This window comes from Tetrao urogallus, assembly GCF_951394365.1.
Source record: "Tetrao urogallus genome assembly, chromosome: 2".
NCBI classification, from domain to species: Eukaryota; Metazoa; Chordata; class Aves; order Galliformes; family Phasianidae; genus Tetrao; species Tetrao urogallus.
This window is the reverse complement of record NC_136814.1, coordinates 46,133,422-46,160,014: the sequence shown is the minus strand read 5'-3', so window position 1 is coordinate 46,160,014 and position 26,593 is coordinate 46,133,422. Positions and strand designations below refer to the sequence as shown.

General features: G+C 38.1%; 1 protein-coding gene across 1 annotated transcript in view; it reads right to left on the bottom strand.

Annotated features, from left to right (window-relative positions):
- The window catches only part of ADGB (androglobin), a gene marked incomplete at both ends in the record, with an annotated part of 73,475 nt that extends 55,586 nt beyond the window's left edge, over positions 1-17,889 (bottom strand). The window contains 6 exons of the mRNA XM_079550110.1: positions 75-214; positions 701-889; positions 1,475-1,546; positions 3,437-3,529; positions 5,114-5,249; positions 17,708-17,889. Coding sequence (XP_079406236.1) covers positions 75-214; positions 701-889; positions 1,475-1,546; positions 3,437-3,529; positions 5,114-5,249; positions 17,708-17,889 — 812 coding nt within the window. The remainder of the gene's footprint in view (positions 1-74; positions 215-700; positions 890-1,474; positions 1,547-3,436; positions 3,530-5,113; positions 5,250-17,707) is intronic.
- Positions 17,890-26,593: the final 8,704 nt, after the last annotated feature.

Here is a 26,593-nt window from a genome sequence, read left to right as displayed (position 1 = left end):
ATTTTTTTCCAAATTCCATACAATTTCACACACACAAAAAAAAAAGCAACCTGAGAGAGTTGACTAAAACATACCTAGTATTTGCCAGCTTAATTATAGCTTTAGACAGCAGCATTGGCCAAAGTTCAGTTTGACATGTTGTAGCTGGCAGTAACAAATTACCCTCTTCACTAAAAGGCATAGTGTCATCCACAGTGATCTTTCTCCAGCAGCCCTATGGTGGAGGGGTAAAAAAAAGGAAGAAAAAACACTGAATTTGTAGTCCAGAAACAGAACATGTATGTAAGAGAATTCTGTTTTCCCACAAATTGAATTCTATTGTAATTTGATCTATATTATGGATTTTCATATAATATCACAGAAGTAATGAAACAGTCTCATAGCATTTTATTACTACTCAGACTTTTTACAGTCTGTTTTACCGAGCTTAGTCTAATTGTAGCTATTCTAATTGCATCTATTCTACACGATTTGCAAAAAAAATAATTTTTCCTTATCAGTTAACCACTGGTTCTATCAAGTACTAAGTTGTAAAAAAATAAATAACTGTTTAATGAATTTTCATTAACATGCACCAAAAATTCATTGAAACTTCTCCTCCTGCGAAAGTCTTTTCAACAATTATACATTTTTCTCGTAATGTATAAATGTATGCTGCTAAATGCATAAAATTTATACATGGCTGAAGGTAAGTACTCACCATCCAATACAATTTCACTACGTATTTTCCATAGCTATTGTACAGAGGCATGTGTCCCTTAGCAGTTTTAGTGGAGGGATAAATATGTTCCCACGGCCTCCAAAACAGTGTGGATGTTCCAATAGATAAGGCCTTTTCATTAGATATTTTCCAGAGAGCACAAATCTCACTTACAATCCATCGCATCAGCTGAAAGCAAATAGAAAATATAAGCAGAATTTTTTTTTGTTGATGTATTTCTAATTAAATTAATTTACATTAGAATGATGAGCAAATAAAAATGACTCCTGCTTTAAATGAAGAAATGACACAAAACCATAAGCAATGGCTTACTGAAAAAAAAAAAATCAGATAAATTTTCCTGAAAATCTTGTTTAACAAAGAATTTTATTACAGTGAGTACAGACACACAACAAATAATGCTGCTTGTCACTTGCCAAAGAACAATGGGAAGATGTGTTTTCACATGGTAACAATTTTTAAAATTTCAAATTTGAATTTTAATTAATTTAATTTTAGATCCTGTTTTATTTCTTTTTAAGATACAGATCTACTAAATATGCTATAGCTTCAAAAGTATTACCAGCCTGGTAATATAATGGTTTATATGGAAAAAATAAGAATACCTTTTTACAACAACAAACTTGTACTGAATTGGTGATTCTGATTGACCACAAAGATTAAAAAGAGATGAGAATAAATAAAGATGGACAAAAAAAGAAATAAACAAGCAACACACAAATAAAAACTAAATATTTCTGTATTTCCACCTACCTCACTACAAAATAAATGTTCATTTGCTGAAAAAAGGTCACATGAGATCTCATTTTTGACCACCACAGGAGTCTAGGAGAAAGGAGATTAGTTAAAAATCTATAGCTAAATTATCAGAAAAAAAATGAATAGTAATGACATAAAAATCAGATATTTTGCAAGCTTTTATTACACTTTTACAAACTAAAGGCTGCTGGCTTAGAAATCTTTTAGCTGTCTTGGTGTTTCTTAAAAGTGTCTTTAAACACAGACGTTCAGAATTAAAACTAATAATTGTTCTTTTATCAGATTTAAAAGTAGAAACAAAAGCATATAAATAGAGATTTCATCAGATTAGTCACAATATTAGCAGTTCTGCACTTAAATATCAATGATAACACTGTTTCATACTCCAAGATTTCCCTGAGCCTCCAATGTGATGCAAAAGTTCATTTAGATTGTTTGCTTGTTTTCTTAATTTCCTGTCAAATGCTGAAAGTTTGTCTACATTTCATACTGTAAGGGGCAAAACAGTAGAGAGTAGAAATCAAATCATTTCTTTCAGAGAAGCCCATCCATAAGTACTCAAACTTTTATTTGTATTACATAATTTTGATTACTAATACTCATGTATGCAGTCGATTTCCTTCTTGCAAGCATTTTAGAAATACTATATTAGGGTTGTATTTTACTGAACTAAGTATCCCTGTGCCTCTCATCACTTATTGGTGATCACTGCTTGATTCTATGCTTATCACACTAAATAGCACTTAATAGCCTTCCATCACTTCAGATTCACATTAATTTTTAATAACTTACAATACTCCTCATTACTATCACTATTTGATCCAAAACACATCTAACTATAACAACCACCTAAGTTTAATCAGCTCTTAAAGCCAACATCTTCTTCACAGAGGTCTAAAAATAGTTTTGAATCTATTTTTAATAGAGACATGTTTCCATGGCTTTCTGTGCTCCTGCCCTTATCTTTTAGATCCCTCTACTCAGTTTGTGTGTGTTGGCAGCACTTCTCATCCAATCTTTCAGTCTTGTCAGTTACCTCCCTGATTTCTTCCATTCCTCCATTAAAAATGAATCTTGGAGCTGCTTAGTGTCTAGTTAATAAGAAATAAAACTGACAAGCTGATTAAAGGAAAAATGACAACATTAAAAATGTTTAAGGATGATCACAGCGCTTAAAAACTTCATTTAATTTGAAGAAAAAATGCTTTAAACCTAAAAATCAACAACTGCACTGGAGAATGCTCCAACCTTTGAAATTGGAGGCTGCTTGTTTTCTTTGCAATTCATTTAAAAATGAAAATGAAGAAAAGCTTTGCACAATTTTAAAATATTGTGTTTACCTTCCAAACAAGTACTGTCAAAGATGTAGACACATTCTGAATGCATACAGTTGAAATGCAATATTTAAGGTGGGAGAGTGAGAAGTACTATGTTAACACTAAGTTAATCCATGGTTTCAGGAAAAGGTATTTTACTGCTCAAGATGTCTTAGCTGGAACAAAGAAAGCTTGTTTTGCCATAACACTGATGTTTAAAAGTGAGAAAACAGGAACACAAAACAAGACGACATCTCTCTCATCAGGTGCTTTTTAAAAGAACATCAAGGAAAAAAGCAGAGCAGAGATGGAAGAGTACAATACCATGTTGTTTTGTACCAGGAAGTGCTGGTGCACTCAGACACTGTAAATTATCATTTAAAACATTATGTATTACAGCCAACACTATAAAGAAAGGGATTAAACTTTACATCCCTTCAGATGCTGTGAACCCTAGGATGCGCATGCATGTTAACCACTGTGCAGATTAACAGCTCCTGGATGCACAACAGTCACACGGTCAGGACCACTACACATGATCATGTGGATACAAATACCTCCATCTTTTGAAGTAATTTCCTCTGCTCTTGTGACATAGCTGGGTAGACTTTGTTTCCATTATGATTTGATTATTTCTTACCTCATTTGCTGAAAACTCTTGTGGTCGTTTCCATGAATGTACTTTTAAGGATGCTGGCAATTCTATTTTTCCTTCAGGATCATCAAAGACAAGCTATGTAAAAAACACACACACAAAACAAAAACAAAGGAAAAGTAACTTAAAAAAAATTAATTAGCCTATGGTGTTTTCCACAAGATGTAAGTAATTTTTTGTTCACATGATATCTATAACAGGACTAAAACAATGTAAAGTCCAAACTGACAATTCAGCACAAAAACTGCTTATTCTGTTCAGAGAAATCAGTGTGGTATGCACTGTCAAACTGTTCTACACTGAATGTTTCCACTCTTTCCCACCACTGAGAACCCCCTCCCTCCCCACCTGAAATGTTTAAATGTTTTATTCAAGACGCCAATCTGTCATGTCATTCCTAAGTATTTTTTCTAAGTCACTATTTCTAAAGTTTTTAAAGTTGAAATCTGAAAGTAAATTTCTGAAGCAATCATTTATACATGAAGCAATTGAAATTGCCATAGAAATGAGGAGAGCTACAACTATACACCCATGAGTTAATTTACGAAGTAACCATTGAAGAGAAGGCATCGCATACTTTTCAGATTTCCATTTCCAAAGTGATACTTACTCTCCGCATAACCAGAAAGCATCAGGATACCTGTTTACCTAAGAGCACAATGTAGGACGAGCACGTGCCTCTGATACTGATCATATTGCCTGAGAAACTGATCAGCTACACAGTTACCGCATTCTATTTGTGCCAAGAATGTTAAATAGATTTAGATTTACTATACGTTCCTGTGTGCTTCATAGGCCAAATCATGTCTTTTACAGGCCAATTAAGAGAAGGAGTTTCTACGGTGGAAAAACAATGCTTTGAATACTTACTGGTCAAAGGAAGGCAATTGAAAATACATCTCACAGTCATGAAAAAAAAAAAAAAAAAAAAAAAGCAACCAAAACCTAAACTAAAAGTCTCCCAAACTATTTTTCCACATTTATCTCTCATTTGCTTCATTGTGTAAGTTCCTTCAACATACCAATCCGCAACACAAACTCTATAAAGCATATGAAGGAAGTAACCACACTTTCAAGCCCAACTGATAATCAGACAAGATTCAAAAGACATTCTAGAACTGGAAGGGCTGAGGATTTTCTGTGTCTGCTAAATGTTTTACTTTATGCAATGTAACAGCAGATCCTCTACACTCCAGAACTGCAAACAGTTTAGTACGTCCACAAACTGAGGTGTGCAATAGGAAAGACCTCAACCTGCAGTTTTTCCACATAAAAACACTGCTAAGATATGTGCGTTCAAGCTTTTGAATTCAAAGAGCCTGCATAGAAAGGATTGTGCATGTTACAACAGCTTGCCTTCTTCCCACATCCTCAGCTTCAATTGTGCTATGAAATAGATTTGGGGGGTTATAAGTTTTTAAACCATTAATGTGATAATAGTATTAACATTTCCTTTAAGATGCAGCAAATGAACAATGCACAACATATTTATTTATTCATTTATTTTGCTATGAAACTTCTTAAAGATATAGAAAAGAAATGTTGAAAATATTACCTGCAAAAAATAATTTTAATAGATTATTTCCCATAACTTTAAGTACAAAAACTGACATGGTACAAAAAACAAAACAAAACAAAAAACACACAGGTCACACAACTTACAGAGATAGGACTTTTCCCAGCCTTTTCTTTCTCTTTTCCAACTTTTCCAGAATCCCATTTTTCTGCACTGATGTCAGCTTCATTCCATTCTGGCCAAATGGGAAATCTTGAAGCACCTACGTGGTAGATTGGTACACTGGAAAACAACCAGATGCATGAACAAAATTCTGCTGTGCAAAGATTGTTAACAAACAAAGCATTCACTTTTTTACTATAACGTAATAATAAAAATGTAGCGTTAGTAATTGCAATAACTTTTTGTCACTAAGATAAGCAAGATTATAAAATTGCCCGATTTTAGAGGTTGCGAACAACTAAAATATTTCAAATGAGGAATCCTGCCTTAAGTTAATGGGACAGCTGAAGCGCAAAATGAGAATCCTGTTGACTGATTTCCTCCTTCTTCCTTTCCTCTTTTCGGATGATCTGCAGTCTGGCTATAAAGTCACTTCAAACTTGTGAAAGAAAATTCCAAATGTCAACTTAAAGAAAAAAAGCTATTTCACTTCTTTCAGTTGGCATGCAATTTTAATGTTAAATAAAATTTATACATCTAACACAAGAATCACAAAAATCACTAGGTTGGAAACGACCTATAAGATCATCTAGTCCAACCGTCTCCTCATCACCATTGCCACCACTAGTACTAAACCATATCATGCAGCATATCATCCAGATGCGTCTTGAACACTGCCAGGGACGGTGACTCCACCACCTCCCTGGGCAGGCCATTCCAGTGCCTGACTACTCTCTGAGAGAAGAAGTTCTTCGTTATGTCCAACCTGAACCTCCTCTGATACAACTTGCGGCTATTGCCCCGTGTCCTGCTCGTTGCCTGGGAGAAGAGGCCAAATCCCTCTTCACCACAACCTCCCTTCAGGAGGTTGTACAGTGCAATGAGGTCTCCCCTGAGCCTCCTCTTCTCCAGACTAAACAATCCCAGCTCCCTCAGCCGCTCCTCATAAGGTTTGTGCTCCAGATTTCCTGCTGCTTCAATCCACAATTCTCCTTTCTTTTCTATGCAAATCCCAATTTATGGGATTCACAGCTTGAGCAAGAAATGATGCACAGTGCTGTTGCTTACCACCAGCAGGATGAAGCCCAGACAGTCCCTGAGCAGCCCCACTTGGCCAACTCCATCTGGTTTTACTGTTGATCATGATGTCTTATGGTACAAGACATCCCTTTGGTCAGGTGTGGTCAGTTGGTTCTGCCCACTGTCAGCTCCATGTGCACACCCAACCTCCTAACTGGCATGGCAGTGGGAGAAGCAGAAAAGACCTTGACTCAGTATTTAGTTTAAAATAGCATTTTCTCTCCAGCTTCTTCTCCTTGGGCTTCTGTGACCTTAGATAATAGTAATTTTGTGACTCAGAAAAATAATTGATGCTTTATGTAGGTCTTTTACAATATATTAGTTCACCATTCTTTCTACTTCTTACTCTCCTCACACATTTTCCATTTATAAATTAGCTTATAAATTTAGAAACAAAATACTCTTTTCCTAACCTCCTCCTGCAAAAGTCATGTCACTTATCCTGTTGATGATATCACATTCACTAATGGAAAAAAAAAAATGAAGAGAGGAAAGAAAAGAAAAAAATGCCACTAGTATAATCAACAATCAATATCTCTATTGCATCAAGTATTTGGTTCCAGCTGCCCTAGTAATATAATCAAAAATTTAGATATTCAGTGACAGGCAACAGTTCAGAGCACGGTGGAATATCAAAGTATAAATGTGCAAAGTAATGAGTAGTATAGAAAAAAGTGAGCATGCCACTCTGGATCTCAGTTCCTTTCCATCTGAGCTCTGTGTGAAAAACAGAGGAAGCTGAGGATCTCTTTTTAAAATATTTCTTTAATATAATCATACCTGATTCTAAGAAGCAATGTGAAGTCATGTTTCCCCAGCTACTTGTACATCACCCAAGAAATTATGAAAATAGTAACTTTTCTGAGTTTATTTCTTGCAGTGTTTCTTCTGGCGAAGACAAACCTGATCTTAGATTCAGCCACAGGAATGCTGGGAAGATTGCAAAACATCTTCCCAGTACTTCTAAAAAACATGACATGAGCTTTGTTCCTCTCTTTGGCATTTCCACCATGTTGGCTTCCATAAAATAATTTTGTGCCTTCTGTATGGCACCTGAGTAATTAACTAAAAATCAAAAATCTCTACGTCAAAGCACCTCAATTCTGTGAATTTAGGTCAACCCATTTGCAAAGTACTTAGCAAGCTTTGATAAGAACACCAGGAAAGCCCATTTCTTCAGTGCTGTTACACAGATCTCTCAGAAAAAGATAAAGACAGCTCTGCTTAAGTAGATGAATAACCTGTAGCAAACAGAATCTAACAGGTTATTTCAGGAATGTTTTCCAGTGCCAAAGCACAGCTATTACTATTTTTTTCTTTCTGCTATACTGTTCTCCTGCATAAAGATGTTTCCTGCAAGATTGCTCTGAGTTACAGAGAAAAACAAACAAAAAACCCTATAAATCTAAGACCAACAGGGAGTACAGCATTTATTGTCACATTGCCACTGATAAATTACTGAATATTTTCTTGTGTGTGAGTCTATGAAATTTGAAGGCTACAGATTGCAGCAGACTGAGCTCTCAAGGAGTTCATTGTTTTAATTAGAATTAACAACAAAAACAACAACGAAAAAAAATATATGAATACATATTCTTCTAATTCAAATGTAACCTAATCACAAATTCAACATATTGGTTTGCTTCTATGCTATTTTAATAAGTTTATCATACTTACTTTGGAAAGAATGCATTTTTCTATCACAAAGCATGAAACTATGCAAAGTTATAAGTAGAAGATAAAGAATTGCATTAAGAAATTGACTATACAAATAAAAATTAGGCAAAGATCCACTATACAGAGTATACACTGAAATATTTCAAACAATAGAGTATTTCAAGCAAGCTCTCCATCTTCTTGGACAGAAAATATTAACTCAGAAAATTCTAGGTGTATTTCACTGTACTTCTGAGAATAGTAAAAATAGTGGCTACAAAAGTGAGAGTTATTCACAAATACAATAAGATACACAATAAAAGACAATAAATGGAAAGTGGATGCTTTATGCTCTATCACAACAACACAAATTCTCCAGAAATACCTCTATTTTTGGTTGGATTACAATTTCATATTAGTGAAGTAAGGGTATTCAGATGCACACTGATGCAATGAATAACTTCTCAAGAACATTCATAAGCCAAGCAATTTCACCCAAATTGAACCTAAGATCATGATGCGCGCAGATTGCTCTGAAAGTAATGCCTCCTATATATTTCCATGGAAAACAGATACGAAGAGATATAATAACACTATTACATAGGCAAACTCTCACCTACAAAACATTATTTTTCAACACCATTAGCAATGCATTTTTTTTCTAGCAATGAACAAGAGTCTGCATGCCATTCTCATTAAAATGTGCACCAGCAGAGGTGGCCCACTACTGCCACAGCCGAAATGCACCACTAACCATCTCACTGCACACGCTGTTTGGTCTCCAGAAATTTTCAGCAAGCTTTGATGAACGTCAGTGGGTGCCATTATTTCCACGTGGAGGAATTCAGTGACACACCTTTGCTTCATATGCACTTCCATGTCAGATGTCATTGTGTCAGACTGCCCCTCTGCTGCCATCTGTCGCACAGTAACAACATGTAATCGAACATCGGTGGGAAGGTTCAACCTCTACTGCCGTACCACCAACATTTCCCTCTGATATTGTAAGCCAGTAAAAAAAAGCAGACTGCATTACTTCTGGAGTAGCCCTTGTATTTACCCAGTAATGTTTCTATGTCTAGGAAAAGTAAGCAAGTGCATGGTGGTGTGCTTTGCTCTTTGTTTCAGATAGCTAAAATTCAATTTACAGAGACATTTCTGCTCATTGGCTCTCCAATGCAAAGTCAAGCCCACTACAGATTTACATTGCTTCTAAGTTATCTGAGAGAACAAGAAGCTCCTTGTCACATTGGTTAGTCAATAATAAAACAAGCCCCTCCAAAAGGCTCTGGACAGCCATTCAAAACAAAAGAATTCTGTCCATCTTAGGAGTGATTGCAATTAACAGAATACTAAATGAGATTATGATCTCAAAACCACCTATTCCTCAGAATAATCAGGAAACAAGTTGCACATTGGAAATGAACACCCGTTGCAGCCCAAGATAAACTACAGCTCAAACATTATTTGTTATAATCATAACCTCAAAACTATTTTTAATGGCAGCCTAATTCCAACAAATATGGTAGAATTAACCTTTAAATAGATATGACTAATCAAAAAAAAAGCAAATGTAGAGCACTGGAAATAAACTGGACTAGTATCCTGTCTTAGTTTCAGCTGGGACAGAATGGCTTTCTCTTCACAGTGCCTGGTTTGAAGCTATGCTTTGGTTTTAGGGACAAAACAATGTTGATAACACACCTATGTTTATCATTGCCGCTAGACAGCACCACACAAAGCCAAGGACATTCTCAGCAAAGGGCCCAAACAGAAAACAGAATTCACATATATATTTTTGCCCTTTCCTTTTCTCTAACTTGGTATATAGTTTTATCACAGCCCACACGTTCTACTTTGTCTTTTTTTATTCTCACTGCCATCTCACTGGAAAGGGGTGCAAGTGAGCAAATGAATGTGTGGTGCTGAGTCACCGCTGGGTTACATCACAGTATATCCTCAGCACCTTTTGTCTGAAATTTTAGCCACGCTTTAAACCTCTAGCAGAACATAATTAGAAATCACCAAGTCATATTCATCCCTGCGGGATCAAGTACACTCTTATCAAGTTTGTGGATAACACCAAGCTGAGTGAGGCAGCTGGTACAACAGAAGAAAGGGATACCATCTGGAGGGACCAAGACAAGCTTGAAAATTGGGCCCATGTGAACTTAATGAGATCAACAAGGCCAAATACAAGGTGTTACACTTGGGTCAGGATAAATCCAGATAAGTGTACAGGATTTGAGAAGAACTTGAGAGCAGCCCTGCTGTAGATTATCTGGAGGTCCAGATAGACAAAAAGTTGGACATGAGCCAGCTCTTGCAGCCTGGAAGGCCAACAGTGTTCTGGGCTGCATCAAAAGAGGGGTGGCCAGCATTGCTGCTCCCATGAGGTTCCACCTGGATTATTGCACCTGGGCCTGGAGCCTCCAGCACAAGAAGCATACATAGTTGTTGGAGTGAATCTAAAGAAGGGCCACAAATAAGATCAGAGGGCTGGAGCAATTCTCCTGGGAAGAAAGGCTTTTCAGCTTGGAGAAGAACAAGCTCTGGGAGATCTCATTGTGGCCTTCCAGTACTTGAAGGGAGCTTACAAACAGGACTTTTTATATGGTCTGATAGTGACAGAAGAGGGAGGAATGGTTTTAAGCTAAAATAGGGAAGACTGTGGGTTACAGATAACTGGAACAGGCTCCCTAGGGAGACTACGGAGTCTCTTTCTCTGGAGATATTCCAAACCCATCTGGACACTTTCCTGAGCAACCTGCAGTAGGGAACCTGCTTAGTAGGGGGGATGGAATTGATCCAATGGGTCCCTTCCAACCTGTACAGTTCTGTGATCAGATTTTAGGAAGAAATTTTTCTGCTCACAGGGTGGTGAGGCACTAGAACAGGACGCACAGAGAAGGTGTAGATGCCCCACCCCTGGAGGTGCTCAAGACTAGGTTGGATGTTGGATGGGACCCTGGGCAGCCTCATGTGGTGGGTGGCCACCCTGCCCATGGCAGGTGCTTTGAAACTGGGTGATTTTTAAGGTCCCTTCCAACTCAGGCCTTTCTATGGTTCTAGAATTACGTGATCTCTGACTGAGGCTCATGCTAGGCCAAAAGCATGCGTAAACATGTACAAACAAATTTAAACAGTTTCAACTACTATAACAATCTCCTCTCACCACAAAATGTGACACAATGCTACAAAAATGGAGTACTGAGAATAAGTGTAAACAATAGCCTGATATCATCTCAAGCAATACAAAAAACTGAAAACCTCTAGGAGAGCATAAAGGCACATGAAATATATTTCTCAAATGCTTTGACAGTCTCCAATCATTTTTAGTTCAGACACTTTCTGAACTAGTTACGGTTGCGATGCGTTCAACAATCTTTAGTATATGTAATTTTCATAGACTCATTCCATGCAGATTTTTAGCACGTATTACATTTATATTAACCAGCAGTAGCATTCCAATGCAACACTAAAAGCAGCTTCAAGTTCAATCATCACGTAGTTATCCACAGGACAGTTCTTCCCATTCTTAAGCTTCAGTTAATCTAGTGGAGCCCTCTCCCCAAACCAAAATAAAGTAAAAAAAAAAAATTTAATAATCTGTTCAGACTATATTATCTGAACCACTGCTGCAATTTAAATCTTATGGATACTTACCTGAGGAACATATACTGGCAATGGATAAAATTGCAACACTGTGCTTTTGCTGACTTTTTATCCTAGGCCTTCAGGAACTCAAATATGAATTAGCAGTAGAGCTATTTTTCGTGTTCTTACTGTCTCAACCTTCAATCTTAATAGAAAATGTGAGGTAATCCTAGGCTTTGGTGCAGTAATCCATTGCACAACATCAGTGCAGCTACCTGCTACTTAAGGCAGTCAGGCACATAGCTAAACAAGAATAATTTCTTCCAGCCAATGTAGGACCCAGCTGGTCCCAACAGGTGCTGAAGAACCCACTGGCAGTTAATAATGCTTTTGGCTGCTGCTCTACCTAATAAAATTTCTAATGCCACTGTGAGCTTTGTCTGCACACTGGGAAATCATGCCTGTGCTACAATTATCCCTAACCTACTCCCCTATCTTGGCACTGATCATTTACTACTCACTTTTGTCTCTGATAACCCAAACCCTAATTCAGATTTTTCTTTGTTCTGGCAGATGCTGATGACTCAGGCTTAATTCAGAAAATTGGGCTCAATGGCATAAGAGTTTCATCAAATTCATTTACAAAGTATTTTAATTCATTATCATTGTTACAAGCCAGAATCTTCAGTGCTGACAAAGACATCAATCCACTGAATCACTATAGCTGTTGAAACCTGGGAAAGATCAGATTCTCAGTAGCCTCTAATGATGCAATTAAGAAAATCTTTAATGACAGCTGTTCTTTTCAGCTCTTCAGCCTGTCATCTCTAAATCTGCCTAGGTCCTGAAGAGAACTGTTACCTAATTAGAGAGCAGTAATGAAGGGATGCCCAATGGAGCATCCTGAGAATAGACTTAAGTGAAGTCTGGCTTATTGAGTATAAAGGAAACTTCATATCTTCTCCCTATGCTTCCAAGCTCCCCTTCCAGCACCAAAACAAAAAGTGCCAACAATATGAATTGATTTTCCACAGTACATACTGTGCTGACTACTGCAAGCGTTTATGGGGAAAAAAAAAAAAAAAGAAATCTGATCTCACTAGAAATCCATTTAAGTAATTTTAAGATAATCAAAATTCTTTGTCCAGATGTGTACACACTACTCTCAGAGGGCTTCTGCACTAATTTATCTGTAAAAGTTATTATTATAACACTGTCGTTCCTGGCAGTAACCACTGACAGTTCTTAGCAATTTTAAAAACATTATTTTCAAAAACTATTAACCTTCTTTCTTTTTTCATACTACTGACAGTTCTGTTCAATATTTCAGTGATTTGTAGACACATGAAAATAAACTCAATTTGCTAGAAGGAAGACAATATTTCAGAAAAGACAAAACACTTTTGACATTTTTATGCCTGCAACTGCAAGATGTGCTCAGAAATAAAACAGAGATCCTAGGGGAAAACCTACCTCACAATTACAAAGAACAGTGAACTTATGGGACAACATTCTCTCAGGCAGCATGCAGTCTTTCATTTCTTTGTCTGATACATGGATAGCAGCATTCCTGAAGTTCTCATAGATAGACTTATGTAAAATTTGTATGCTAGAAGGTGTACAGAACTGTGCTGAACAAGGTTAGTAACAGAAGCCACATGAACAGATGTCAAGGAAATAGCTATTAAGCAACTGCCATATGTCCAACTGTAGCAGCTCCAATCCCATAGTATATGCATAAAAATATTTTCTTTTAACCCTCCCAGCCTACCAAAAAGACTTGGTAAGCTGCCGTTAATAAAATATTCACAATCATTACTACCACTAGCCTACCGTTAGCAGAAAATCATTGTCTAAGGGAACAGATCAATCCCTCCATCACAGGGATTGCAAACAAAGTGAGGGTTAAGTCATAGGGTCACCCAGAACAGTTGTATTATCCCTGTGTTCAGCAACTTTTACCAAATAATACTATTTACCAAAATAATAATAGCACTACATCATTTTGTCTCGGGGTGGATTGCTGCAGAATCAGCTCAGTACTCTAGTGATTTTTTTTTTTTTTTTTTTTTTTTTTAAACAACAGTGACACAGATCTACAGCATATCTGTACTGTAACACAGATATTCTTTACTGCACCAATCTACTTCCACATGAAGATCTATCACGGATCTGTCAACCTGTCTGCTATCAGTAGCATTGCCATAATTCTGGCATCTCGCATGCACAAATCCTGTGGCAAAGGGGAAAGCATTCTAGAAGCAAAGTGAATACTGACGAATGAAATGTTGCTTCTATTTTGCACAAATCACAGTCTACAGTTCTATGTTTTGACCAAACTGCTGATCCAAATTAAAAGCTCTCTGTTAACAGACTGCAGTTCAAAATGCACATCTGCCTACTTACCCGATATCTGCATGGGAATTTTGTGGCTTACAGCAGTGCACTGCAAACTAGGGTTTGCAAACAATATAGAAAGTACAAGAAGTTGAGTACTGCATGTATGTGCCTTATAAATATATAAATATGCTATTCTGAGGGAAGTGTACTCAAAGTTATTTGCGAATAGTGATGTGCAACCAAAAAAGTTTGGAGACCATTAGCTTATAGCATGACTACAGGAGAAAAAGAAATTCCAATATTTCAGCCATTTGAAACGGACTGAGAATGCCAAAATATCTTTTTGTTGGTGGGCTTGGGGTACAAATTCCCATCTGGGAAACAGAGGAACTTATCTTGTTACAAAAACAAGAAGAAAGGCTATTCAAGGTATCTTAAGCGTTCTCAGGTAAACTTTAAGCCCTGCTGTGTTCAACTCCCAACTTCTACTGATTTTAACAAGACCAGACCCTCCCTCACTTCTTTGAATAGAATACAAAGATGCTTTCAACAATGTGAAGACAGTATACAGCCTGTAATCAGCTTAAAATGCACTTACAGTTCACAGAGCATGCAAAACAATAGTATTAAAAGTAAAGCAAGGCTAGACTTCAGGTTTAATTTTCAAATGTTTCATAGCAGTAGAATCTGCGATTTCACAAGTAAATGAGGCTACTTTTCTTGTAAAACATTTAAGACAAAAAGTTTAGGCCAAAGTTTAGAACAACTTTTGTTACTAGCTTTTCTTGACTCACTACCTATAGCTCAAGAGATCCTGAAGAAAAATTTTCCCAACATCACAAACAAGATTTATTTTGTAGTTTACCGCTTGTATAATCAATGGATATCAAGATGCTACAATCACAATGTACAATCAATGGATATCAAGGTGTTACAATCACAATATAAACAAGAGATTTAGGCGAAGCGGACTATGAAAACAAAAGAGAATAAATGGAAGGCTCACCCTTAGTTGGGCTCACCACAAAACACCAGAAGGAGGGATCTCCAGACAAGATCCTTCCCCACAGGTAGCCAGCTCTTAAATAGGTCTAGGCTCCACCCCTTCCGGCAGCATAGTTGAATTGCCTTCACCTGTGCTTCTCTGGCTGACTCATGGCTCGCCTCAGGTGATCAGTCAGAGGTTCAGGCCGTGACTCAGTAGTTCCCATACACCGCTCTTGGTCAGACACGTAGTGCCCTAAAACAATGCTATATCATCCATCCAGCCATCCAAAAGGCCTGACTGATATTTCAGGATGATAAAAACTAAGCAGGGATAGGTTAGTCGGGAAACCAATGCTAGAACTGCTATAACATCCAGAATTTTAGTGCCAAGACTTGCTCTAGCTGGAAAGAGCACAACAGCAGAGCAAATCAGCACAATTAAAACATGATACAGTTTAAACTGAAATTACAGGTTTGATGAAAAAAACTTAATACTAAAACTTTTTATACTAAAATTAGTATATTTAATATTAATATTTATATTTATATTTATATTTATATTTAATATTTATATTTAATATTTATATTTAATAAAAAAATCATTTATTTATATTTATTATTAGTATATAAAAAACTTAATACTAAAACTTTAAAACTTAAAGCTATATATTCTGTGTTGTAAAGCTTCTACATTACAATCAAGCGATTGTAACTTCTTCTATAGTCTACTAACTCATCACTAAACAACAACTAGGACATGTTCAAGCTACTCCTCCCTGTGTAAAACAGTCCCAGTGAAATGAGTATATACTCCTGTACTAACACTAAATTAACACTGGCAAGACATTAGCTCTATTACAATTACCTGATAATTGCAGAGTGAGATGAAGCATGTCTATTGCCTATTAGGTCCAACAAGAGATTTAAAATATTTTGTGAACATTTCTCCTATTCACACTTCAAAGGTGTTTCTATAAAACTTAATGCCATTCAACCCAATTGTAATCAGATATTCTCTAGTCTCAACCTGACAAAGGGAAAAGGATTTTGTAATCTAATTGTGGTCTTGTTTAATAAAGTCTTACACAATAGTGTAATAAGGAAAAATAAAGATACTGTTCTAGATATTCTAATACAAATAAATCATTTCATATGACTGATTCTTTTACCAGTTATTTTGTATGAATGAGAATTAATCATTTTACTATACAAATATTACATACATTTATAACCTCAAAGAAAAAAATATCTTACTGTAAATATGGCTATTAGGGGACAAAATATTTTGGATGACAGCCAATCAGTTTCACACACAGTGCAAGGCAGGAAAACACTACTTTTGCTGTCTGTGCTAGGAAATAGAACTGTTCTTGCCAGCTTAGATACTGACTGATTTTTTTTTTTTTATATTCTGTTTGTAGCAGTAAATATAAAGGGCTGCATGGCTGTAGCTAAACTAAGAAAATAAAAAGGAGTTACTAAGCAAAGGGATGCAGAGCAGAAAAGGGGAGAATTAGAGATACTGTCTGACCACCACAACAGAAAGGATATCAAAATGTGAATGTGAAATGTGAAACATGAGTATGAACATGCAAAACAAAATATTCTGTTGAAAAGGCTGGGTGGATGGATATGAAATAAGAAGAAAGGGGCATCTGAAGGCTGATTTCAAGGGAGAAATAAGTGATATGTCTGATACCTTTGTTTATGGCAGTAAAGGGAAGAAAAGGGCATAAGCACATAAATATCGGTGCAACAAACACCTTTTGTCTGATTCCTGACAGCACTGTGCATGAACAGTTACAAAGTTTTTACTGAGAAGGTTTCAAGAACCATAGAAATAAGATAATAGATCAAAAGTGAAAGTAGTGAAAGAAATGTTACACTTTCCACTTATTTAGTGAAACTGATGCGCTGCGTCATTAGCCATTTTGCCCTGAAAAGTTCAGCTTAATTCCTCTAGTCAGTATCGTGTATGAAGGTCGTGTATTTTCTGAATTATTTTCCCGATTCAAAGTTCTCAAGTTTTTTAAACCCCAACAACTCTTTCAGTGAAAACTCTCTTCTGTCTGCTTGCTACCTTAACTCCAATGCTTCATACGCATCCATTGAATGCACCTGGAGCCCAATGATCTTCAAGGTTGCTTCCAGCGCAAATCATTTTGTGATGCTATGATTCACAGTATGAGCTGTGACCAACATTCTATCCCTCATGTACAGTACGACATGTCACAGTGAGAGCACCTGCACATTACTGCACTCTGTGCACTCTGCGGTCTCAGCCCTATGGCCTTCTCAAGGTCCAAGAACATTCTGACATTCCAGGATTCCATTACCTAATAGGTACGTGAAAAGCATCATAGGAGGAAGTACAACTTCCACATGAAGCAGTGGGCACAATCTGGAACACAGGAGGCTCCATCTGACCATCAGGCAGCACTTAAGCTCTGTGCAGGTGACAGAGCACTGGACATGCTGCCCAGAGAGGCTTGGAGTCTCCTCCTTAGTGATCTCCAACCCTGCCTAGACACGGCACCCTGCTCTGGGTGTCCCTGCTTGAGTAGGGGTTGGACCAGATGGATCCAAACTCATCCCATCTACAGCTCTGTACTAAACCTGAACATCCAGCTTAAAGAATGAAAACAAACAAACAAAAACAAACCAACCCCTAACTTGCCTATAGACCCTACTTTTACTAAGCACCCACTCAAGCAAGCAAACTTTCTCCGCACCGGCTATTTTCACGCCTGGGATCGCAAACAATCGCCTCCTCCATATCCGCACCTCTGTCTCCGCGCGAGCCAGGGCTGAACTCGGGGACGGGCGGGCGGCTCGCGGGGACGCGCTGCCGGCAGCTCCCCCTTCCCCGGGGCCGTTACCGCCCGCCGCGATCCCGCGTTCCCTTCTGCGGCTCTTACTCTTTGGCGGAGACACCCAGGATCCCGGAGCTACTGCGACTCCCGAGCTCCTTCTTCTTGCCGCTCTTAGAATCCATCCCGGCAGCGTCCGCCGCGTTGCCGGGCGACCTGACGCGCCGCAGGTAGCGGCTCAAGCTCCGCCCCGCGGCCCAGGGCCCCTTGGGCCAGCCCACGCCACGCATGGCGCCGCTACTCTACAATCGGGACGGGGAGAAGCGGGCGACGGCGCTGCCGGCCGGGATCTGTTGCCTCTCCGCGCGCGGCCTCGTCGCGTCCGAGGTGCAGCAGGGCGGGAGTGCAGAGGGTCACGTGGCTCCCTCCGCGCGCCGCGCCCGGCCGGAAGGGGTCTGCGAGCATCGTGGTTCAGGGGCAGAGGTGGGGGCAAATCCTGCCGTGTAAGAGAGGGGCAGAAGCCATCTCAAAGGATGCGGGTATTTTGCCGGGTATATTACCCTTAAGAAGGGTATGGCTGCAGCCGAAGAAAAAAGACTTGAAAGTGAAACGGTATTTATAGTTATTTGTTGTAAAACGTGGTAACCTAAACTCCTGTATAAAGCACCTCTGTAGAAAAAGACTGATTGAATACTTTTTTCCTGAATCTTTCCAAAGACAATAGTTTGGAAAAAAAGAAAATCTGAAGACATGTTGGAGAGGGTCCAGAATAGGGCCATGGATACGATCAGGGGGCTGGAACACCTCCCTGTGAAGACAGGCTGAGAGAGAAAAGAAGGCTGCGGGGTGACCTCATTGCAGCACTTCAGTACCTAAAGGGAGCCTACAAACAGGAGGGGAGTCAACTCTTTGAAAGGGTAGATAACAGCAGGACAAGGGAAATGGTTTTAAGTTGAGGGAGGGAAGATTTAGGTTGGATGTCAGGGGGAAGTTCTTTACAGAGAGAGTGGTGAAGTGCTGGAACAGGCTGCCCAGAGAGGTTGTGGATGCCCCATCCCTGGAGGTGTTCAAGGCCAGATTGGATGGGGCCCTGGGCAGCCTGGTCTAGTATTAAATGGGGAGGTTGGTGGCCCTGCATGTGGCAGGGGATTGGACATTCATGATCCCTGAGATCCCTTCCAACCCTGGCTGTTCTGTGATTCTGTTTACATAGAATCATTAAGTTTGGAAAAAACCCTAAAACTCATCTAGTCCAACTGCCAACCCATCCCCACCATGTCCCTCAGTGCCACATTGCCCCTTTTCTTGAACATTTCCAGGAACAGTGACTCCAGCACCTGCCTGGGCAGCCCATTCCAATGATTTATCATTCTGGAAAAGAGATTTTTCCTAATAGTCAACCTGAACCTCCTCTGGCACATCTTGAGCCCATTCCCTTTGATCCTATCAGGGGAAAAGAGGCCAAGTCCTATCTTGCTACAGTCTCTTTTCAGGCAGTCATAGAGAACAGTACAGTCTCCCCTGAGCTTCCCTTTTCTCCTGACTGATCAGCCCTACTTCTCTCAGCCACTCCCTGTAACAGCTGCACTCCAGACCCTTCATTGCCCTTCTCTGGGCACAATCCCAGGTCTAAATGTCTTTTTTTGGAGTGAGGGGCACAAAGCTGAACACAGTACTTAAGGTGCAGCCTTAGCACTGTCACATGAAAAAAAGTGCATTTTGTTATGAATATTATAATCACATGAATAAGTTTCTGTTGAACAAATAAAGAGCAAGAGTAACCAGCACTTGCTTCAAACAGAGACATTTTTGGCCCACTACATACTAGTACATAAAAAGCACAAAGACAAGAAACCAACCAACCAAGTAGTTATGTACTTTGTAGGGCAGTCAGAGATGGAATGTACAAGCATTTACCCTTCTCATATCAGAATAGAAGAGATAAGCTCCTGACAGGAAGCCTATGATTCCTAGAGTGAATAGAGTTTCACCAAAGTCAACTGCTTTAGGATTCAGCAGACACTCACCTCATCTAACTAAGGTGACTTATTCAGATGCAGTCCAGAGATTACATTATTCCTAACAACTCATTTCTAAATAACTCAACCTTATTGCCATTCTCCAGTCTGCACTGCATAATGAAAAATCCTCCATAGAACATATATGTATTCATTTAGTTTTATTCAAGCTAAGCCTTCCTGAAATATGAAAATCAATGAAAATTTGTCAAATCATGAAGGGCACGAGTCTCAAAAGACAAGGCAAAATATGTAATGTTGCTACACCTAGAGGCTTTAGAGAAATATCAGATCTTGATTTAAGTCAAGATGACAGAAAGCCAAACATTTTGCAATTTAAAAGTATAAAGTACTTCAGCATCTTTGCATTTCCTTCAGTATTATGTCCAGTGGCACTCATTTTGAATAAGGTACCTTGAGACACTTCTGACTTGAGAATCAAGTAAACATCTCTGGTTTATTTATTTTCAGTCTGAACAGCTGGCCATCAGCCAATTCTGCTATCAAACACTGATCAAGACATACAGATGAATGCTCTCAGACAGTACCAACACAGGACTGTCAGCCTCCCCCATAGGATTCAGAGGTATCTGGGACAGTTCTCCTCTTCAAAAAATTTGGTCCCTGATCCCAAGCTGCAGGGGACTAGCAAGGTTTGCAGCATCTGAGCAAATATAGTTATTGTAGTACTATTATGTGAAAGACAACAAATGTGAGAAGTTTGGTGTGTCTGTAAGCATTTTTGGGTGACAAAGAAGGAAGGCCTGAAAGCAAGAATGTATTCAAGCTACAAAACTCTTAATTCTTTGCTCTATTAAGTAATAATCACTAAATATAAAGTTAAATATATGCCTTTTAACATGATATTTTACAATACATTTATTTGTGATAGCAATGGCATTAAAAGCACATACCTGTGTGGTTTGTGGGGGAAAAAAAAAAAGATTCTAAAGTTTTACATCAAGGTACTTTTGTACTTTTTTTTTTTTAAGCCCATGATTTCATGTGGAATGCCCTGTGAGAGCAGTTTGTTTGGAAAATGAGTTAATCTGAATTTTTTAAAATGCTTGTTTCCAGTTGGCCAAGAATCTGTAAGGTCAAATCAGCTGTTTCACTGGCCGTGAAGCACGTCTGACAGATAACTCCTGAAAGGAAAAGATGTTAGGCAAGAGGCAGCCTTTCAGATGGAAACAAATAAATTTATGATTAAAAATGAACAGTGCATTTGTCTGTCAGAAATCCATAGCAATAACTGAATGGATCCTGAGGTAACACATACTTACCACAGCAATGGATGGGTCACATCCTGAAAAATGTTCTTCTAGGATGCAATTCAGAACACTGTTTTCTTGTTGTCAGCATTATTTTCTATTGTTCTTTAAAACATTACACAGTCAACTGCTGTTGTCAATTCAGTTTTAGTCATAAGTATTGTGCATTTTTTTATTTTTTTATTTTTTTTGTAGCTGTAAACACTAGTTGTAGAGAACAGGAAAACAATAACCATTAACAGGAACACTATCAAAGTTTCTCTCTGAGGTTTCGGGATGCAGACTTAACTCTTCTCCGATTTTATCAAAGGCATAAGGATTCCAGAATAAGACAGGAGACATTTTCCATCTTGAGAATGTCTGGAAATGTGGTAGTGAGCAGATTTTATTAGTGTGCTGAAATACCTGATGGGAAGACCACAAATGATACTGTGCAAGTCAAAACAAAGTTCCACTTAAAAATACAAGGGCTGCTTGGTGTTTTTTTCTTTTTAATGAGGGTAGTCAAACACTAGCATTAACTTTCCAATGGGGCTGTGGACTCACGAAACTGAATGTGGTCATGACCAACTCTTCTGGAGTTAATGTTGCTCTGCACAATGCCCTGATGTCCCTTCCAACCACAGTTACTCTGCAGTTCAGCAAAGTTTAAGTTAGGCATGCAAGGATGAAGAAGATACACTGAATCTTTAGGTATAAGAATGCTACAAAGCTCAGCTCAATAGGATATGGAAGGGAGGGTACAATTATTTTGATTTTTTGGAAGGGTTTAGATTTCAAGTTTCTTTTTCTTTTTTGTGGCAGTTTTTGAATTATTATTTTAAAAAAACAAAAACACAGTAGAAAGTTTTAGGCTCCCACTGAATTATAAATAAAGAAAATTGCAACTAGCAACCAAGTACAAAAAGTAGAAATGCACAATCTTCCACCCACTGCCACTTAAAACTACCTAGTAGCAAAGTATCTCACTTGATATTTTGGGGGGATATTTTTTATACTAATCCAAGCTGCACTCCAATTCCATGTGGTAGAAGAAAGAATTTTGATGAACCGTAGTGTATTACCAATTCCATTCATCTTCTCTCATTGAGTTTTTTGCCACAGTACCTTTTGATAGCATGATGCAATCTCATTTTTCATGCTGTAGCTCATTTAGAGGAAGACAATTCCAAAACATGGAGTAAAATATTCAGCAGTAGCGCAAGCCTCACACGTGCATCAGGCCCAGCATTGCCACTGACCAAGGGAAGGGGACTGTCCCACCCTGTGCTATACAGCCTCACCTCAAGACTGAGAGCAGGTTTGTATAAGACAGACATAAAACTATTAGAAAGCATCCAGACGAGGGCTATGGAGGTGAAGAAGGGTCTGGAGGGCAAGATGTGTGAGAAGTCCACTGGTTTATTCAGCCCAGAGCACAGGTGAGGGGAGGTTGCATGGCAGCCTACAGCTTGAGGGGAGTGGAGGGGCAGCACTGAGCTCTGCTCTCTGCTGGCAGCAACAGGGCCCAAGGGAACAGCATGGAACTGTGTCAGGGGAGGGTGACCTGGGGGTTAGGGACAGGTGCTGCAAGAGAGGGTGGTTGGATACTGGTGCAGAGCAGTGGGCACAACCTCAAGCTGCTGAAGTTCAAGAAGCATTTGGAAAATGCTTTCAGACATAGGGTCTGCTGTAGAGCCAGAAGCTTCAGTCTTTGCAGGTCTCTCCCAACTCAGCATATTATATGATTCTAAATATACCAATACCACTGAATCTCACTGGACATCTCAGGGCACGTTAACTTTGATCCGCTCTCTACTTTAGTATTGAGAGAACAGAATTCAGATAACCAGCAAAGGAAAATAGAAGTAGATTAAACAGCTATGCATTGCCATATCTTTGTTCTGTGAATGTACACTTGGTGATTCATTACAGGAATATCCACATCAAAATGAAAAGCTTCCTGGTTTTGATATTATATGAAAATCCCTATCTGAACTTTGAAGTTGAGAGCACTTGTTGTACTCTAGCTACCAGAAGTAGGAACGTGAAGAGGAACTACTATTATCTTCCTAAGAATTTCTAAATCTTCAGCCAAATGCTATTAGGAATTCTGATCAAATCCTGAGGGATGGATAGATAGTTGTGGTTTTAGAGTAAGAATGCACAATGTTAATGCAGTATTAACCACTGAGCTGCAGAGACTACACAATCTCTCAGAACATGATTTTATTTTCATATTTTGCTATTTAAAGTTAAGAGGGTAACTCTGCAGCAGATTTATAAATTTAAATCTTGTTTGCTCTAATTAAAGGCAAGCTGCAAATCATTAAATCCTTTTTAATGGTGATTAACTTCAGTGCAGTTTTAAACAAATGGTTTAGTGCAGTTGCAGTTCTGCATAAAGGCTAAAAGTAAAGAGTTACTAGAAAAATGCAGAATTGCTAGACAAATTTCAAAACAAATGTGATTACTATTTTTCAAGAAAAGGCAGGAACAAGGCCATTGATAAAGCTGTAAATTCTCAAACTTGCTTTTCGCCCTACAAAGTTAAAAATTACCTTTTAAAGTAAAAACAGTACTGCAACACTTTACACTCCTCAGCATATGAAGTGCGAGAGTGGCATGAATATTGCAAAATTTGTGCCATCATATGTATGATAAGACAAGTGCCATGATAAGTATTTGAACTATAGTAATCTCATCTAGTTATGCTCAAAAGCAATAACCTAAAGAAAATAACTGCTCCCCTTCTTAAACAAGTATTAGAAGGCAATGATTTGGGGGTTCCTTGGGGAAAAGCACAGTTGAACAAAGCAATTCTTTAAATTCTTTTTCATGGAAAAAAAAAAAAAAGAAATTAAGTACTGAGATGGTGGCCCTTTCACTTGCAGATCTTTCAAGCCAAAGCTATCCAAACACCATCCCCTCCCTATAAAGTTTTTCTTAAGGTAGTTAAAGCAGAAAAAGTTCTGTGTGTACTGAAATAACTATCTAGTAGAATTTATTAATTATGAGCCCATGTAAGGAACACAAGATGTCTAAGCTAGTAATTTCTCACTGAAGGAGCATGTTTTTAGATAGCATTAAAAGGATTTGTTATCCTGTTTAGTTAACGCACCGAGTACTGTCCCCAACTTGGAGATGTTTGTTAAGGCAAAAATGGAAGCAAAGAACCAATCTCACAGAGCTTTCAAATGACTACGTGCAGTACAGGCACAATCCCTTCTAAATCTTCACTAGATAGACCTGAATCTGGCATGTTCCTTTCTCCTCTGACTAGAGTTCTGCTGCAGAACAAAGAGCTGTGAAGTGACCTTTCACATGCTGCCAAGTAAATGATGTATTTCAATATAGAATCATTATTTATATCACTGGCACTTTCACTAATACATTTCTCATTCCTGTGAGGTATGCTGTCATCTCTTTTTCTTACATTTTCCAGTAACTTATTATACAAAGGATGAAGGCGTATGCACATTTAGAGAACTGTTTCCATAGCAAATAAAGTGTATCATAGAAGAGGAAAGCAGTCAGTTCTCCATTTTAGAATCAAAGTCAGTAAGATATTAAAGCTAGAAGGTAGATAAGGGAGCAATAATATAAAAGCAAGTTCTTCAACATTCACTACCATGATACCACTTTAAATATTTCTACTTCCCCCATCATCATCTATCAAACAGCCTATGAGAACTATTTTCTAATAATAAATCACTACATACAAGCAAGGATTTATACAGTTTAAGAGGACTGAATGCTACTAAGACTCAACAGCTAACTGAACTAACCGAAATTTTTAACAAAAATCTTCGGAGCTGGAAATAGCTTATTTTCCTTCCACCACACTTAAGTTGCACCGGACAATTACATACAGAAGGAACATCAATTTCTCCAGTTTTCATAATTAACCTTTTTAAGTGAATAGATGATACTTTGCATAACCCACACATGCTGCACAGCTACAGTGCAGAACTATATGCTATCTCCAACCTTTATTAAATAAGATGGAATCAAGCCAAGTAAGACATCTTACTTGAAGAACTGACTAGATTTTTACTCAAGTTGTTATTCCAAATCATTCCTTCAATATGGGGACTAAGAAACCAAGTAATTTATTTTATGAATGGCATATTCTAATTTGCAAAAGATAATAAAAAGTAGCAAAGGACCTCTGTTCATATGAAAAAACTGAAATGAATCATTTTACTACATTATATCCTGTACACATAAATGTTAGACACTTTTTTTAACTTATTAGCTTGCTAGATGTTGTCTAAACTTGCAGATATCTTTCCAAGCCAGAGATTGTGTTAATTAAAATAGGGTTCCATATCTACTATGATTGATTTTTGTTGTTGGTATTGCCTGAACATCACTCAGGCTCAATTTCTCCAGTCAGTAATACATCAAAACTACTATACAGTTTGATACTTTTGGTCATACTACATTCATTTAGAATTTCAGAAGCTAGCTGGCTATACACAGGAGAAGGAAATCACTTAAATATAAACAGCAGTAGCATTTCAAGCACAAGTCTAGATCTACAAAACTAATCTACTCGGGGTTATATTGTCCCTGACATGAGAGTGAAGGTTCATGCATCCAGGTAGAGTCCCAAAGCTTCATCCTGATTTTCATTCTGCTATAAGTTCGAAAACTAAGAATAAGAAACAGCACAGTAGGTGCATGATTAAAAAAGACAAAATAAAACCAACAACCTGACATCCACTACATCTAGCAATTCCTGCAGCCAGGTAGGCATTCAAGGAATTGATGTTATAAACAGTCTAGTTTTAAACACATTAGATAAAGAACTGGCCTTTTTCTAGTAGTAAAAAGCCTTCCTGTCATTACATGGGTCCATTAATCCTACTGATTTCAAGCCAGTTGAACATGAAATCCCATTTTATCAAAAGTTTTTAATCACACATTTTGATTTGTATAAGCATGAAGCCAACAAGCCGTGCAAATGCTCCACTAGTTATGTTTTAAGTCCAGAAGACAGCATGCTGGAGATTAAGTGGGCTTAAGTGGATTTACAGTCCAAGTTAACTTGTTGTGGAGAGAACAGGAAAATTACAGTAGTTCCAGGTTAACTAGGACAGTTAACAACCCCAACAAGGAGCAAAGTCAGCAAACAAAGAACACGGATAGGGTGCAACTCACTTTTTGAAGCTTTGCTACTTTCAGCTTTAAAAAAAAGTTTGTAATTAAACTTGAAATGTCCAGCTAATCTGCACAAGCAAAATGGATGTATTCTTTGTAGTGCTACACAGTGGGAAGATGAGATACCATGGACATAATCAGACTAGATAAATGCTCATGAGGACAGTCAGGCATTGAAACAACTTCCCTGCAGGTCATGTAGTCTGCCATTGAATGTTGAAGACCAGAATACTACACAAAGGCCTTAACAGCCAGGTATGGCCTTACTTTGAGGATGATTAGAAGGGTTCTTAAGTTCTTGTCTAGCCTAAATTAATTTATAACCCTCAACAAGTTAAACCTTGTTTTAGTTTATGCCATTCTGTTCTGTGGTAATCTAAAAGCCTATAACATAACTATTGAAATAAATATTTTCATTGATACTTGAAGACAACTTTATTTAAGGTGGCACACATGATGTGAAGATTCATTCAAAAGCATACACCAACAAGAGAAGATGCCCAAATATATTTATTTGTCTCTTAAAAAAATGTTACTCTTTAGAAAAGACAACAGCCTAG